This window comes from Penicillium verhagenii, assembly GCF_028828195.1.
Source record: "Penicillium verhagenii strain IBT 33310 chromosome Unknown utg000006l_segment0_segment0, whole genome shotgun sequence".
Taxonomy (NCBI): Eukaryota; Fungi; Ascomycota; class Eurotiomycetes; order Eurotiales; family Aspergillaceae; genus Penicillium; species Penicillium verhagenii.
The window spans coordinates 756,250-772,600 of NW_026643170.1; the positions used below are offsets into that span (position 1 = coordinate 756,250).

Genomic DNA, 16,351 nt, shown 5'->3' on the forward strand with positions numbered 1-16,351 from the left:
ATTTCAACTTCCAACTTCACCGCCCTGTTTCCCGCCCGTATTGTATTTATCACATAATGCAGCGCTGCATATAAATGATATAATGGACTTCAAAAACAAATATGAATTTGGAATTACTCGTAATTTACTTTCTGCCGGTGGGAAAGTTGAAATTGGGATGTGAGTCTGGACTCTGACCCTTCAATGTTGTGCCTTGGGTGGCCTCTATCGCCCGCCATAGTTGGAACATTCAAATGTTTGAAACATTCTTGAAAGCTCAGTGCCCGGGCTCAAAGGCTAGGATAAATCCAAACCGACTATTTATCTCGGCTTTGTCAATCAATTCTGATACCTAATATTCAGTAGATCTAAGCGAAGGATGATCTAGAGATAAAAAAAAAAGCCATATTTCACCCACAGTCGCCATTTGCCCATGCTGACACAGACCATACCATACTCCTCTTATGTATCTTGAGATCCATGATTTCTCCACCCTGTCTGCTCTTCATCTGCAAGCTCGAGACTTGGACGATAAATAATCACCGTCTAGTTGTTTGGAAATCCAGTCTTCAGGTTGGTGTACACAGAAGCCGGATAGCTAAGTTGATTCTGGCTCTGTCTTAGAGCCCCAGTGCCTCCAAGTGTGTTGACAACCTAGTACGAGATATAATTAGTACGGAACTTTAAAGTGTTTTCGGCGCGATGGGAAACAACAAACCGTAGCGATCAAACTGTCGGAGCCGCTCTTGTCGCTACTACTCTCCCACCACATTCCACCACTAAGACCTTTGGAAATGATGTACTGTGCCTTCTTCTGTGCAACTTGTGGTGTATCATAGCTGACCATCATTTGCTTTGAAGCATCATAGCTGTAACTCGCAACAGGTTGATCCAAGTAGTTAACGGATGCTCCGGCCAAAGGCAAGGCCTTGTAGTCCCACACCCCGTTTTCCCAGCTTCCGCTACCAACACCGTTGTAAGAAGTACCTGGTCCATTTGTGTTCATGAAAGATCGACCGTAAAGTGGCATTCCTAGTACAATTTTGTTCGAGGCTACGCCATTGGAGGTGTAGTATTCGATGGCTTGTTCAGTGTTGAAAGGCGTACTACTCGGGCTAGAGCTGGATGCGTAAACATTTGCGTCATGCCCAGCGATGGTGTCCCAGCTTCCCGAATAGTCGTAGGCCATAAGATTCCAAAAGTCGATGTATTTGTCCATGGCGGACAGCTGGAGTTGTTGGTAGTGCGAAGGGCCTAAATATTATTAGTGAATGTTTGCATTCACCAGGTAGACATAGAAAAACCATACCGGCAGGTGAAGCCACGGTTATTAGGAAATGATATCCATTTGCATTTGCTGAGCTGTAGGCATCTAGGGATTGTCGTAGTGCCTGTAAGGTAGCTACCATATTGGCTGCTTGAGTACTGTCGAAAGGATACTATATTTGGTTTTTTAGTACAACCGCTAATGTGCGATGCTGATTTGACTCACTTCCCAATCAATATCAATTCCATCGAATCCCAAGTTCTGGACCAAGGTGGTTGCTGAAGATGCAAATTGTGCCCTCCCTGCTGCGGTACTAAGTGGCCCTGCAAAGTTAGGGGAATAAGTCCATCCACCAACAGACAAGAGCACTTTCAGGTTGCGGTTTCTCTTCTTGAGCAAGTACAGTTGTTTAACACAGCCATACACATTATTTCCTGGGTCATTCCAGGAATCACCAGGAAAGTGCTTATCAGTGTCCGCCCAGGTATCTGATAGAACAACCTGTCCGCTGGACTGGACGTTCGCAAATGCGTAGAGGACATGTGTCAGTTCTTCAATAGGAAGGTCTTGAGGAATGTAATTTCTTCCGTAAATGGCCTAAGGAAAGTCATCAGTTTGGATAAACTATAGTGGTAAAACCTGTCTTTACCCAGTTGACAAAGTATGCTACCGAGCGGTAACCACCACGGTCGCGAGCTTCGATCGTTGTAGAATTGTCATCGTGAGGGGGGATAGACGCAGCATGCGTAAGCCAGCATAATACTAGGAGAAAAGGGGAAAAGGGAAATATAAAACGCATCTTGAATCTTGGGCAGGTGTGGGGTTATGGATTGTTGTTGCAGCACCAATAAAATCGAGTGTATCAAACAAAAGTCGAGGGGAACCAACGTCATTATTTGTAGCCCAACCCAACAATCCTCCAGAAAAATTATTTCATCTCATCAAAGCCAATCGAAGCTCATGGTAAGAGCATTGCCAATGTCATTTCGATGGAAAGGACTCGTGACTCTGAATATCACGCAGGGTGACCGGTAAAAACAGCTTTCTCGGGGTTTTGGGCGCGTGCATATCCCTAACAACAAAGGAACCTAGGCTCAAGATGAGTTCAGAATCAGCAAGACGGAGTATTTGAAGCAAGCACATGATAGATTTGGAAAACCAAAACTTCCCTCGAAGGATCATCAGCAAGGCAAAATAGCAGGGCGCTCGACTGGAAAATTAAACGCAAAAGCGCCAGAGCCGACTCAGGAAGCCAACGATGGCTTTCGAGAACATCTAGATTGATTTCGTGTGACGATGATATGGCTGAACTGCTTACCAAATAATTAATGCCTTGTGTCCTGCCTCGTGGTTCGGCTCGATTTCGACCAATCGGAAAGCCGGTTTTTGCATAGATCCGGGGATGGTGACATTGGCATCTGTTCCTTCCGCCAGATTCGATCGAGTGAAGGTCCTCGGAAGGTATATAGCATTTTCCGTCGCTGGCATGCTGAGCAAGAAACGTCGTTGTCGTTACACCCTCCCGAACTGTCTGCCCGAGATCATTTTTGTCCTAAAATGTTGATGTAACTTAGGCCCGCCGACTCTCGAAGGCTTGAGCGATATATTGACCGTTAGGTTCCGCGTAGCCGGTGCTCTTGGAGGTTTGTAGAGGATCGAGACGAAAAGGTCGAGGTTCGCTGCCGGAAACTATCACCTGCTGAGCCAGTCAGTCAATGTAACACCCAGCCATGCGGATCTGCGACTGGAGCGGGCACCTCGGGCATGTGCTTGACTACCCAGAAGGGGTCTTGTAGAAAATTGGGTTTTTGCGAATGAGGCAGAGATCATGTTGAATAAAGAAATGAATTCGAATGTGTGACTGGGAAAGCCTTAATAGCGCGCTGGAAAAGTATCAGCTGAGGATATCTGGGGGCTTCCACGTTTCTCCCTTATTATCGGCCTGTTTACCTTTTTCGTCTTCTAAGCTCCGATGCTCCTTGGGAAACTGCAATCAACTCGTATCGCCCGCTGATGGTCAATTATGAGCTCAATCGCAGAAATAAACTTGGCCAAATGTATGAAACATTGAATTTTGTACTAAAATCAATCAATTCTGCCCCAAATATCCTTTTTTCTCAGTTGGACTGCCAATGTTGCCGAGCATTCCTGAACTCATGTCTGCGCACCCCACACATGTATGAAATGCTTTCAGGATTTATCCCCCTTTGCTACACGGGTGCCTGTAATCTTTTTCTCACATGATGTCCCCAGTTGGTAATTGAAAGGTAGGAAATGAAAGTAGGAACTGACCTCGGAAGCAGTGAGTACAATACCTACTAGGAACCTATCTCAAGTACTCATCTTGAGTACTCGAGACTATATGCCCAGTCAAGTATCAACCACCAGTGTATGTAAACTTCTAGGTTTGATACATCCCGGGTCACTATACCTGGAACTTTAACTACGTATGCCGCATGCGCAGCGCTCTTGACTTATATCCACTCACATGCACATACATGGATCCACCAGTTGACCAAGATAGTTGGCGGTTATGGGTTATCGAGACTTGAGCGTCCCATATGCACACATACTACGCCGTTAGGTCTCGACTCTCCACAGCACTGTCCAGTTATCCACTTTTCCGGAACAGGCCCACCAGGTGGATCATCACCCGGGATTCCAGATGCTAATTTGAACCAAATAATTCCAAAGTTGTCAGACATGCCACTTCTTACTGTGTAAAAAAGGATTTCCTTGTAATTGGTACTTTCAAGGTTCGTATGACTGACACGGGGCAGTTGAGAGTCTTGAGACTTGAGACTCGAGACTCGAGGCTCGGGCCTCGAATCTCGATCACGTGGGGTCACGTGGGGTCACGTGGATAACCTGCCCTAGCTCATCCATGCTCTACAAAGAAAATGTACAAGAAAGATAAGTTGCGGTCCTTAGTGTATTATTTCTTTCAGGCAAAAAATTCATACAATTGAAATTGTGACTGAAGATGCATAGGACGAAATATGATGAAGCTGTGGTCCAGGCTGCATAGTATCCTTGCTTTTCATAAATGAGAATAAACAGAACTACAGGAAGAGGCTTTCGCAGCTTTTGCTTTTGACTTTTATTTCAATTCTATATTCAAAAAACATGTACAGTATAAGAGATATAGAGTCCCTGAGTAAACTCAGTAACTTCCCGAGTCGTCTTCAGCTGAGCAATCACTAGATGGAGCTAAACTTCAATAAAGTGATGGGAATATTTAGCAAATTATTAGTGATGCTGCTACATTCTCATATATTTGACTATCTTTTCAGATGCACTACAGTGTAGATAGCTGTAAGTTGAAGCTCATCACAGGTCAACTGCATGTTGTTTGTTTTAAGTGCATGAGGTGATATGCATAATAATATTTGAAGCCAGGTATAAACATGTTACAAATAACAATAATAATGTTATTTTTGTAATAATACTACATAAATTAATATACATGAGTAAGAATACACATCCATTATCACCCCGACCCGGGGCCTCACACCTCCTCCTCCTCCTCCCCGTCCTCCCGCTCCACATCCTGCCCGGAGATGAGCCGGTCGATCCAGTCCTTGAGGAGCTCACCCTCCTCGTCGCTGTAAAGGGGCCCACGAGCGAGCTTGGTCCCAGGGAGACTGACCTCCCACCTTGCGCGGATGGAGTCTTTCACCCGCAGCTCATCTCCGATCACCACCAGCCGACAGCTCTGCTGCGCTCTCTGTTCAAATCACACGAATCATGTTAGTTTCTGTGCTTGCGTAATAGTTAAGACATCTGTAACATACCTGAATATGGGCAGCAAGCAGGATCGCCACCCGTGACTGAAAGTTGCCAGCTCTCGCCACGGGGGTGAAGCTGACGGCTTGTGGTGGCTGGGTCATCACCCCCAGCCGGATGTAGAGCGCTTCCAGGAGCGGCGCATTGATAAGTGGCATCTGGAAGCCATGTCTTATCTCCTGTTTGATCAGAATTACCACGTGGCGGAGCTTCGGGAACTGAATTCCCCGATAGAACCGGTTGTTCAGCTGGTGGTTGGCTCTGACTGGACTCCATAGGCAGCCGCTTTGAATGAGGTCGGCATAGAGCTGCCGTCTAGCCCGACTGATTTTTCGTAAAGCTCGCTTGAGGTCGACGGACTTTGTTGCCGTTCCATGAGCCCAAAGCCGAGACATTGATTCATAGAACCATGTCCGGTTGATACGAGCATAGTTAAGCAACATCTGCGAGCGAGAAGGCTCATCATCTTCGTCTTCAGAGCTCGAGGAGCAGGAACTCGAGGAGCTGGAACTCGAAGAGCTGGAACTCGAGGGGCGGTAGCTCAAGTCGTCGGAATCCACATCGTTCAGCTTATCATGCTGAATGAGAATTTGAGTGATCAGATGGTTTGAAGTCATAACCTTCTGGGCTGCGGTAAGGGGGGCTGTGCTTGCCATAGCGCCGTTTGGAAAACTTTGGAAAACGGTGGTGAGGAGGCAAAGAGCAGAAACTTGGAAAGAAAGCGTAACTCGAAGAGGCGTAGACGCAGAGATAGTAGTGAGTAATTGTCACAAAAACTTTAACAAAAGATCTGTGAAGAGGCGCAAAGCAGAAACTTGAACACAGAGACAGTGAAGAATTGGCACAGAAGTGTTAAAAAGGGATCTTCAAAGAAGCGTGGCAGAGTAGCGTAAAGGCAAGAAGCGACTCGAGGAAGCAAGAGCAGAAGCGCAGAGAGATGAGAAAGAAAGAAGAATGATCGTAAACAGGAAGAAGAGCGTGGGTATTATAGAATTTGAGAATAGCACGTAGCGGGTCCCAACGACAAATCGACAAGCGTCATTGGCCGAAATCGACTCGAAACATCTCGTACTATACAAAGAGAACAGTCTTGCTTCTGCTTGATTTTAGGCCGCGACATGCGCAACTTTTTCCCAACGACAAATCGACAGATCTTACTGGGCGAAATCGACTCGAAGGGTGTGTACCTGAAACGCAAGCTCAATTAAATCAACAGCAATCGAGCAGGTTATCTTCATCTGTACATCTCGCTCTCCAGACTTGGGGATCTGCTAGAACTACCTTGTTCAAATGTTTCAACCTTGCCGTTACAAGGATATGAAAAAGGCTGATGACATGGGGAGAGCAAAACCCATGAAAGCTCCTTCAAAACCGATGCAAAATGACATTTGTCGCATCTGGGTAAAGTGATTGAGCTCCGGGATTGAATATTATACGATATGGTCGATTTTTTCTGACATTCTCTCGAGTCCAGGACCTGATTGATGGCCGATTGATGCAAAAGAGCATACCACGACTGGACGTCCATGCCAAGAGTCAGCGGCGTCTGCTTGATCTTCAGCCAGCTTTGGAAGGCATCTTGGCGGGAATGGGGGCTTTCTGCCTCTGCCAAACCCCTCCAGCGGTATTACAATTGGTGCGCTCAGTATAAGGTCAAAGCAGCCCTCGAGTTTGATCTCATGAGATCCATGGCGACTTTGAAGGGTATCACCGTCGATAAGGTCTTGATGATGCTGGGTCCACCTGCTCGTGTGGCAGGATTAGGTGTCCAGGGCACATTGCCATCTTCGACAAAGCGTGAAGGTTGATGGAGGTTGATGGAGAGCTGTTCAGAGTACAGACGCTTAGCCTCTTCATCGTGGCGGCTGAAAGCCCTGAGTGTTCTCTGTGGTCTTGAACTCGGGGACTTTACAACAACTGTGTAGTGCACGTCATTTTACGTCGGCATGGGCACAAGGTAGCCCCTACCGCCCTTCATTTTCCCTCGCGAGCACACGCTCTCCTATCTTTTTTCTTGTGCTTTTTCTCTCCATCTTATGCGATCCCTATATCCCCGTTGGGTGCTCCTTATTCCACATTTCATAAACGCCCATTGGCCATTGATCTCTTGTCGGATGGCATCATACACAACATGAACATGCACTGCTTTCTGTGCAATACCTGTATGTAACCCTGGAATTGGTACTTATAATTACACCAAGGGAGGTGTCAGAACTCAGGGTTCGTATGTGGCCCCCGGGGCGTAAATCAACATCAATCAATCAATCAACCCATTCTCTGAATGTCCGGTGAAACTTCGGGTGCCTAGCTGTCTCTCTTAGCTTCATTAAGATATCCAATTTTCCATCAACATGGATTGGTCTTTGCGTAGGTAACATTGAACTATTACGGTATTGATCTGGAAGTCCTAGCAGATTTCTGCACTACTCGTTCCAAGTATTGACTGTATGTACATATTCTCTAAACGAGTATCAGCTCTTCATTTCCAATAGGTAGTGATTGATTGAATAGCCATGCTCTCTCCGGTACTCGTCATTTTCCAAAAGTCTTGATTCATTCCAGAGGCGTATATACATACTACGCACCGGTGACCGCACCCAAGGCTTCCAAGATCTTAGAGCAAGGTGGTCTGTGCATACATATCTCCCCTTTGAAGGTGCTTAAAATTTTCGTTTGTAAAAATCATCAATTGACTATTTACAAGCTTGAAACCCTCGCTTCGCTCGGGCGCTTGCTTCCGAGCGAAGCGAGGGTTTATACAAGGAACCTTGATTGAGTGCAGGGATTCCACGTATAATAGAGTTCAGGGATTTAATATGAAGTGCAGCGATCAATTCTGTATATAATGGAGTTGAGGAATTCAACGTATAACATTGAATGGAGTTTAAGGATTCTAAAAACGGAAATACAGGGATTCCATGTATAATGGAGTTGAAGGATTCAACATTGAACGTATAATGGAGTTCGAGGATTTAACATAAAGGAAGTGCATCGATTCTACGTATAATGGAGTTCAAGGATTCAACATTTAATGCGGCGTTGTACTGTATATAATCAATTGATGGAGTTCAAGAATTCAACATGTAAGGGAGCGCAGGGATTCAACATACAATGGAATTCAATCTATTATAGTTAGTATGGCTAACTGCATCTCAGGTAGTGACGGACCTCTTAGAGCGCTTTTTTTCTCTTTTTTACTGGCTCTGGAGAATTTCTCCGGTTTGAAAAAGAAGAATCATTACTAGTTAGCCTAACCTCTTCTTCTCTTGGCACATTGGAAATAGGATAAGTGGTTTTAGAAGGCGAGCGGGAGGGCGAGCGGGAGAGAGTGTGGGAGGGCGAGTGGGAAGTGGAGCGGGAAGGGGAGCGGGAAGGTGATCGGAAGGGTGAGCGGGAAGGTGAACGAGAAGGTGAGCGGGAGGAAGAGTAGTAGGGAAACTTGAGAGAAACCAAACACACGCACACACAAACAAACAACTCGGGACAATTAGTCTCGAGAGAAAACTGGACCAAGAAACGAACTGGCAATGAAAACGGATAATATTGGGGATGCAAAGGGGAAGAGAGAAAGAAGTTCCCTGCCCACACGATACTAGAAAATACTATCATTACATAACCCCGTTGGTTAGTACTAAGTAATGGGCATGCATTTCTAAGACTTCTAATCCTGTCGAGCTGATCAGGTGACCTAATGGGGGCTCATGTGACAGTCCCCCCCATCGAAGACACCGTCGTCCTCGACCCGTGTAAAACAAATACAAGAGTCAAGATTTCAGAAAGAGGCAGTCTCAAAAGGCAAAGTAAAACCTATAACGAGTAACATAATACGTGTCCTAGTCAAAGGGATTGATCCACTCAGAGTCCGAATCGTCTTCCTCGTTGGCCTCGACACTCTCGTTGTCTTCATTCTCCTTGTTATCGTCGTCGTCAATTTCCTCAATATTGCCGAGGCCCAATTACAGCCATAGAGTTTCATGCTTAGACGGGCAGAATATATCCGCATCGCCGACAATGCCGTTGAGAACAGGAGTGAAGTCAATGTCGGGGACTCGTTGCTGGTAGAGTATTTCGTGAGCCATAAGTGATACGCCGGTGCTCGAATAGACTCGGGCTTTTGTGAAATTCCTTACTATGTTATATTCCTTAACATAAGCATATATGACGGAGGTAAGGGAACCGTTCTCAAAGGAAACGAGCAACTCGCGGCCTTTCAAACCGCTTTCCGCTACCATTTTCGTGAGTGAGCGACGCAAACTAAGGACACACCCAATGCACATGAACAAGGCCGAATCTTTCGATGATGACGCAGCATGCACGATGAAGAGTTTGAAGGCATCAGTAGTATAATCACCCGAAGCTCATTTCTCTGGCACGATCTCTTTCTGTAGTCGATATTCCAGTAGCACGGCAATAGCCTCATCAACACACAGGACCCGGAACGGGAAAAAATTCCTTTTGGACAAGGAATCTAACCGTCCGGACGTGCTACCATTGTTATGATGAAATGGTAATGCGGAGATCCTAGTCGTATAATCCATTCTCAAGTCCCTTCTCAAGTCTACTCTTAAGTCTCTTCTCAAGTTTCTTCTTAAGTCTCTTCTCAAGTCTCTTCTCAAGTCTATTCTAAAAGTAACCCATATTTAGATGAAATTCCTTAAGATATTCCTATACATAATAAATACAATACAGGCAAGAAACAGGCACCTGGGGCGGTAAAGCTAGAAATCCAAATTGGGTTATAGCAGAGGGGTGGCGGGTATCGCCCGCCGTAACCCGTGCTCCCGTGTCGCCCAAAGCTGGGCCCCCAACCAGAAATAGCCATGTTGTTTTACAAATAATTCATCTGATCAATTCCTTCCACCCGTGAAAACTGGATCCTCCGTGTCAATGTCAATTTGTTCGTCCTCCTTCAATCCAGTTCAATTTGATGTCCCGTCTTCGTCACCGCTACAGGGGCGGCGGGCCCGAGTCGTGGAAATTTGTGGCGGGCCCTCGCGCACAAATTTGTCAAAGTGCAATATGTTCTAGTCGCATTGTTTTGGATCATCAGTCCCGGGTTCATCGACCGATTGCTCGGCATCTCGCTGGTCCAACATCTTTTTCATTTGGTTGATTGCGCCAACAAATCCTTCCATTTTCCGCGACTGTGCCCGGATTCCGGAATGCCTGTGACAGGTTGATTTGCGCCTCTTCCAATTGTTGAACATTCGTGATTAAATGTTCGACTTGCCCAGCTGAACGTGCTATCTTGGCCGCTTCTGCGATTTGAACCCGGGATCAAACTCCCGGAACCGTGTCGTGTAGGTCCTGCTTGTGCTTTGGGGCCCTTTCCCCTTTCACCTTGACCGTCCCAGGCTCAACTGGCTCCAGTCGTGTCCTTTTTGCGGGCGGCAGGTTCGTCGAGTGGGAGGGAGAGCGGGAAGGGGGGCGGGAGGGCGAGCGGGAGGTGAGCGGGAGTGTCGCGAACTACTCAAGCCTGGACACTAGAGTCATGGACTATCGATTTCGATATCGAGGCCGCGCTAACATATGAGGTCACTGCACGCACTGCCTCTGTAGACGACGAAGATCTGGTTCGAGTGCCACGCAAATGTAGCGCTATGCGCTCTCGTTTCCTTAGTACAGCCATGGACACCCCTGAGCGTGATGAAGACTTGCGGCAGGAGATTCTCTCTGGTTCATTGCAGTCTGAATTCGCATTGCTCTCGAAACAGTTCGATGCCGGATGGCGCGAAGTGCGCAAACGAGCCTTGGAGAACCCTCGCGCTGCGGCGATCGCTCAGCATTGGCTCGTTCGGTTCCAAATTCCCAGTATGCCAACTTCGGATCTGCTGTTGCGTTCTTGTATTACGAACCCCCGTCACTTCGTCTGGGTCCGCCGGAACACAACACACCGTTGAGAGAACTCATCGCTGCCCCCGAAGCGTAACCCGTTTCCCCCACGCATATGCCTGACGAGATCGCTGCGGACGATAACATCGAAGATGATCGGTTCTGGAATCTGGAAATGTGCTGATTCCTATCACGCGCCATGGGTTATGTATCAGCATTTTGTTTTCGTATGACTTACTCTCTGTACCAATGTATTTCCTTTCGTGAATTCTATTGAGCTCTGCCATCATGTTTGCTCTCGACGAGGATGCCGAGATCTTTGTTGCGGGGATTGTCGCGTCCCCCACCTCACATGACACATGTGAGGTCACGCGTGAGTAGACACTTGTTCAGAGTCACCTTAGCTTAGTATTGGTTAGAAATACATCGCTGTTATTGATGACCTCTTCATCCGACAGGGAGGGAGAGCGATAGGGAGAGTAATAGGGAGAGTGGGAAGGTGAGCGGGAAGGAGTAACATTGAAGGGAACATTTGAAGGGCTTAATTTACGCGAAGTATAGTGCTATATATAAGGCAGTATAGTGATTATAGAAAACCAAAGAAGTGCTGACTGAACTCTGCATGTGAGATTTGATGGGGTTTTAAGCATGATTCTGCTACTGAATCGACTCGAATATGGTATAGATGAAAAACAAGGAATACTTGATGGAATTAATGTGGGTCAGATAATGAGTTTGGGTGATGGATGCTTGAAGAAGGGAAGTTCAGAACAGCAAGAAGGAACACCAAGAACCGGCAATCCTACCCAGATTCGCCGCCTTCCTCATTCAGTCAGCAACACTACCCCCTCTAGACTACTCACAGGCCCCCAAATCCAAAGCGGAAGAGCAGCTACATATGTAAGCTTAAGCGAACTTAAGTTACGCCGGAGCTGCTACTTTAGTCTTTATGCCCGGTCATAACCCCCATCAAAATTCAGGTCAGTATACAGTTCAAAGATCAATTCAATCAGCTCCGACCAAAAATGGCATTTGAGCCAATTGATCAGAAGTTAGAACTTCAGAACATTTGAAGCCATCCAAGTCCTCCAATGAGAAGGCTAAAATGGCCAAAAACCGGCCATGTGATCGATGAAAGACCAGCATACGTAAATATATACTAGTATAATAGAGGAATCTGTATATTTGATCGATTACATCCCAGTCCTTCACGTTGAGTCTGTATCGATCTTTTTCAAGGTCGAAACTCAACAACTTGACTCAATGAGGCTGAAATACAGTTTTGCTGAGTCATCGTGTTCTGCCACCTTACACCGGGCCTAGAATAAGATGATTGTGTTACGCGTAGATCCTTGAGTGGGGGCCAACTTCCAAGGCCCCCAAATTCCAATGTAAATTGTCCTGACTACTGCTTTCTTCCAGTTCACTTAATTGCGTACATCACAACTTACAAGCGGGTCTTAAGTTTATCCAGCCCTTGCGCATACATCTACATTCGTCTCTCGCATCAGCTCTCCAGGTGATCCTTCGCAAAACATTCAACGATGCTCTTGCTATTCATGTTATGGCGGCAGCTCGACAGCCCATCACTCGAAGTGCTCGCATTGAGTAACGTTGAAATTTTTTTCCTGGTCATTGTCGCCATGCTCGACACGTTCATTGAATCACTGATTGCATTCATCGGATCCGGCTTGCTACTGGTCTTCATTCAACTAGCCATTACGGGTACTATTGGTACGGATAAGCTCTTCGAGATTCTGGAGTCACGATTCCATCACGCTGGGCGGACCCAAGCTCTCAGTGTTTGTGTTTCTATTTCCAAGGTCTATCGCGGCGTTTTCAACGACTCCAGTGAAAGAGAGTTGAAATATCTCAAGCAAAAGGAGTTTCGGGAAAACGAGGAGCGAGGTATGCGGGACAGGGAGATGGATTTGATTCGGCAGATTGGTCTCTTGCACCGCAAGCAAGACCTTGTCGCTGAGGATAAATGGCTATTGGAGGATATGGAGGTGGAGCGCAGGGAGATCCCGATCAAGCGTCGGGAGAATGCACAAAAGCTCAGGGAGATGGAAGTCGATGCACCGCACGGACCGTGGATTCGGGAACACGAGAGGAAATTGGAAGATGGGCCCAAGGCTAAGACATCTTAGTCTCTCTCAAGTGCTCCAAGGTTGGAATAAGGAAGATGACAAAGAGGGATCGGGCCCTGGAGGTGAGGTCACGCAATAATTATTCGCAAGGTCTTGACCTCAAGGTTATCTCGTTAATAATACGTAGTAAGCATGCAGGTAAATTAGATTTCATTCATTATCAACCAGTATCAAAGGGGTATATTCAAACATAAATGGGAAACAAGTCCGTAACAGTCGTAAGTGCCATGCAGAAACCAGAAAAAAATATAACTTTTTAGAAGAGCCAGGCAAAAACAATGACAACAATAAGGGTATTGATGCGACAATAGAAGAAGAAGAAAGATATGAGACCGGCAACCAAATTACTGGGTGGCTGGAACCCTGCGCCGGCGTGGTCGAGACATGGCTTCTGAATATTCAGGCGGAGCCGTTAAATCCACAGTCGAGTCTGTAGAAGCTAAGCCCAGAGATCGTGGGCTTGTAGATCGTGGGTGGAAGAATTCATTTAGTTCTTCCTGTGTAACAACGAGACCTAGATCTGACTTGGTTGGTTCGGCGAATCTAGGCTGCGTGGTCACTTGAATTGGGAGTCGAAGGGAGATAGATGGGGTCATAACGTTGGCTCCTGGGGTGTGATAAGACAAAGACCAATCGAGCGAGTAGGTGCGAGACATCAGACAAGAGTGGAAAGTGGGCACGAATGTCTTTGATTTTGGGAGCGATACTGGAATTACCAGGGAGGCAGTGTAGAAGGTATCACCAGTGAAGGATGCAGAGGGGCCAGTTGAGTCATCGGAAGAGTCCGAGGAGGTCGAGGAGGTCGAGTTCACTGAATCACGACGATCATGGATGGAGTGTTTTTCCCACTTTGCTGAAGCCACGCACATGTTTGATAGAGGGATAGAGTCGGTATACAGACCCTGGCCGACCTGCGACACAGATGTACCTGATTGACAGGGAAAGTCTTCCCAGGGGTTGGCGCTGTAGAATGTGCTGGCTCTGATCTTGGTAGTCATCGAACCTAGTCGTGGAGGTTGTTCATCTCCCACTGGATCAAATCTCAGCTGCACCTTTGCCACTGTGCTGACCGTATCATGTGTCTCGCAGCTTGGAGGAAGTAATGCGATCGGCTTGGGTTGTAAGCCCGAAGCAACCAGCTGACCCTGCTTTCCTCGCAGGAACCCCCGTTTCACGGTCTTTTCCTTGCGAGTGCAATAGCTGGTATGATCCACCGTGTTGAGAGGGGGTTCTTCCTCCACGATAGGAATGATGCGAACTTTTTTGGCTACGTTTGCCAATGTCTTCGAGCTGTGGTGAGGTGCCCTCTTTAATACCGAGACACTGACAATGTATGAAATTTGGCTCATCTCCGGGGACATGTCATTTATGAGGGTCTTTGCATCGCTCACTGCCATTGGGTCTCCCAAGGTTGGTGGGAGCATTGTGTGGGATCGGTGGATGTGATCATTCTGCTTTGTATGCGAGCATACTTGTGGAAGCAAATGATTCGGTACGACGAATGTAAAGGAGAAGGAGTATGTGTGGCCAGCTTCCATGATTCGTGGGGTTGGGTATTCTGCATCTTCAATCGGTTGACGAAGCTTGAGGAACATCTGTTGCGAACCTGTACGACCAGGGCATGCGGCTCGCTCTACTGTTGTATGGGATGTTCCTGAATGCGTATGACAGGGGTTAGTTATCTATACGAACCAGGAGAATCCTTTAAAGCTGGAGGAAATCACCTTGCAGAATGATTTCAATCTCATCGAAACGCGTCTCCTGGTCAACAGTAATGTTGGCGGTGCCTTCGATATAATCTCCGGTTGTGTAAGAATTGACCAGACCAGGCTTCTGTCCTTGGAGATTAATTTCGATCTTTGGGGTTGAGCGACGAGCAAAAACATCTAGCGTGTCCGAGCCACGACTGATAATAGAGGTCGCCATTGTTGTGGTGGAAGGTAGTAAGGGCGGAACTTTGGAAGAACTTCAAATGTTTGTTTTTCCTCCTCCCTTAAGGCAAGTAGAATGGAAATGTCACCTTCTCCAGCAGAATGTAGAGAAAGAGTAGAAAAAAATACTTTCTCCAGTAATGAATTTCCCAAGCATATACTCTTAGCTCCGAAAAAAAAATAGGAAGTGGAGCCGTGGATAACCGCACAAGAAGCTTGGAAGTATACAATAGCAGCTTCAGTAATAAATTCCAGACATCAGAGGGATCCCCCGCTTTTATATACTGGAATGCATCAAGTCGCGTCAGAGATACGTGACAAAAGTTCTTAAAGTTACCAATCAAAGTCCTTTTTTTCCCTTGATTTTTTAAAGTCTTTCGATCTCTAGTTCGTGACTCATTTGGGGGAAGACATGGGGAGAAACACCACAAAAAGCCCCATAGGTTAAATGCGAAATTTGGGGGGATCCATAGAATAACAAAAAAACAACCGTACCCAATCGTGCATGATTGGTTTCTGCATCCTGGTCCATGCACACGCCCTTGGATTGACATTCCCGTAGAGGTATACGTTCGGGGTTTTTTCCTTTGGCCGATCAAACACGAAAACGAGGACTCTATTTTTTACCATGGATGCCAGTTTTCCACTCGTATCCTAAGCTCTGGACTCTTCTCCCGGCTTCAAAAGCCCCAATCTCTGAATCTCTGAAGTTTAGGCATTTGTATACGGAATCTGCGATACCGGGATCAAAAGTCCAAAGTGGACCTAGAAGCTGGTGGAGAGCGCCTTACGCCGACATGTACGCCCTTGGGGGCTCCACTCCTGCATTTGGGACGACTTGGCCCTTCTGACATTCCCCGATGTCGTGTGCAGGGCGTCATGGCTTTGAATGTGACCAATCGGTTTAATCAAGGAAGAAAGACCTGCTGACCAAACACGGGATTGGCAAACACTTGAAATGATTTGACTAGTAGTTAGTACTGTTAGTTAATTAATTAGTTAGTACATTAGTAATTATCAGTTTCAAGAATCAAGAGTCCTGCTGCCATAGTTAAGCTTATCCGCATGACTCATCTTGTTAACTGTCCAACAAATAACTAGTAACTAGTCAATAGATACATGTATGGTATTTAGTACCGTCCAAGTCGTCATGATTAACCCATCTCTTCAACTCTTTTCTCCTTTGTTTATTTCCAAGGTTCCGCTTCGTTACCTCTGCTAAATTCAAGTCTGAGATTAGTAGTTGCCTGAGCCATCACATGGATTTCCAAGGTTCGACTGGAATCCCTAAATGGTTGCGACTTGAGCTGCTGAATCATTCAAGTCAGATGCCATCCGTGTTTAATATCTCACTCGAAGCTTCGGCCTATATATAATATTGCATTTGCGATATTAGGTATGTGGTC

At 46.4% G+C, this 16,351-nt stretch overlaps 7 protein-coding genes across 7 annotated transcripts; 3 read left to right on the plus strand and 4 right to left on the minus strand.

Annotated features, from left to right (window-relative positions):
• Window positions 1-525: 525 nt before the first annotated feature.
• N7466_005692 (glycoside hydrolase family 18 protein) lies at window positions 526-2,045 on the minus strand (the record flags this gene model as incomplete). Its single annotated transcript, XM_057165089.1, has 5 exons — window positions 526-633; window positions 698-1,233; window positions 1,289-1,418; window positions 1,472-1,843; window positions 1,896-2,045. 5 exons carry the CDS (start codon window positions 2,043-2,045, stop codon window positions 526-528), a joined length of 1,296 nt encoding a protein of 431 aa, XP_057020688.1.
• A 2,709-nt stretch (window positions 2,046-4,754) lies between these two features.
• On the minus strand, window positions 4,755-5,688 carry N7466_005693 (uncharacterized protein; the record flags this gene model as incomplete). Its single annotated transcript, XM_057165090.1, has 2 exons — window positions 4,755-4,973; window positions 5,041-5,688. 2 exons carry the CDS (start codon window positions 5,686-5,688, stop codon window positions 4,755-4,757), a joined length of 867 nt encoding a protein of 288 aa, XP_057020689.1.
• An 870-nt stretch (window positions 5,689-6,558) lies between these two features.
• Window positions 6,559-6,840, plus strand: N7466_005694 (uncharacterized protein; the record flags this gene model as incomplete). Its single annotated transcript, XM_057165091.1, has 1 exon — window positions 6,559-6,840. One exon carries the CDS (start codon window positions 6,559-6,561, stop codon window positions 6,838-6,840), a length of 282 nt encoding a protein of 93 aa, XP_057020690.1.
• Window positions 6,841-8,988: 2,148 nt separating this feature from the next.
• On the minus strand, window positions 8,989-9,264 carry N7466_005695 (uncharacterized protein; the record flags this gene model as incomplete). Its single annotated transcript, XM_057165092.1, has 1 exon — window positions 8,989-9,264. One exon carries the CDS (start codon window positions 9,262-9,264, stop codon window positions 8,989-8,991), a length of 276 nt encoding a protein of 91 aa, XP_057020691.1.
• A 1,395-nt stretch (window positions 9,265-10,659) lies between these two features.
• Window positions 10,660-10,932, plus strand: N7466_005696 (uncharacterized protein; the record flags this gene model as incomplete). The annotated part of the gene is made up of 1 exon (XM_057165093.1): window positions 10,660-10,932. One exon carries the CDS (start codon window positions 10,660-10,662, stop codon window positions 10,930-10,932), a length of 273 nt encoding a protein of 90 aa, XP_057020692.1.
• Window positions 10,933-12,408: 1,476 nt separating this feature from the next.
• N7466_005697 (uncharacterized protein) lies at window positions 12,409-13,014 on the plus strand (the record flags this gene model as incomplete). The annotated part of the gene is made up of 1 exon (XM_057165094.1): window positions 12,409-13,014. The coding sequence occupies one exon, from the start codon at window positions 12,409-12,411 to the stop codon at window positions 13,012-13,014; it is 606 nt and encodes a 201-aa protein (XP_057020693.1).
• A 344-nt stretch (window positions 13,015-13,358) lies between these two features.
• On the minus strand, window positions 13,359-14,940 carry N7466_005698 (arrestin (or S-antigen), N-terminal domain protein; the record flags this gene model as incomplete). The annotated part of the gene is made up of 2 exons (XM_057165095.1): window positions 13,359-14,668; window positions 14,739-14,940. 2 exons carry the CDS (start codon window positions 14,938-14,940, stop codon window positions 13,359-13,361), a joined length of 1,512 nt encoding a protein of 503 aa, XP_057020694.1.
• Between the last annotated feature and the right edge of the window lie 1,411 nt (window positions 14,941-16,351).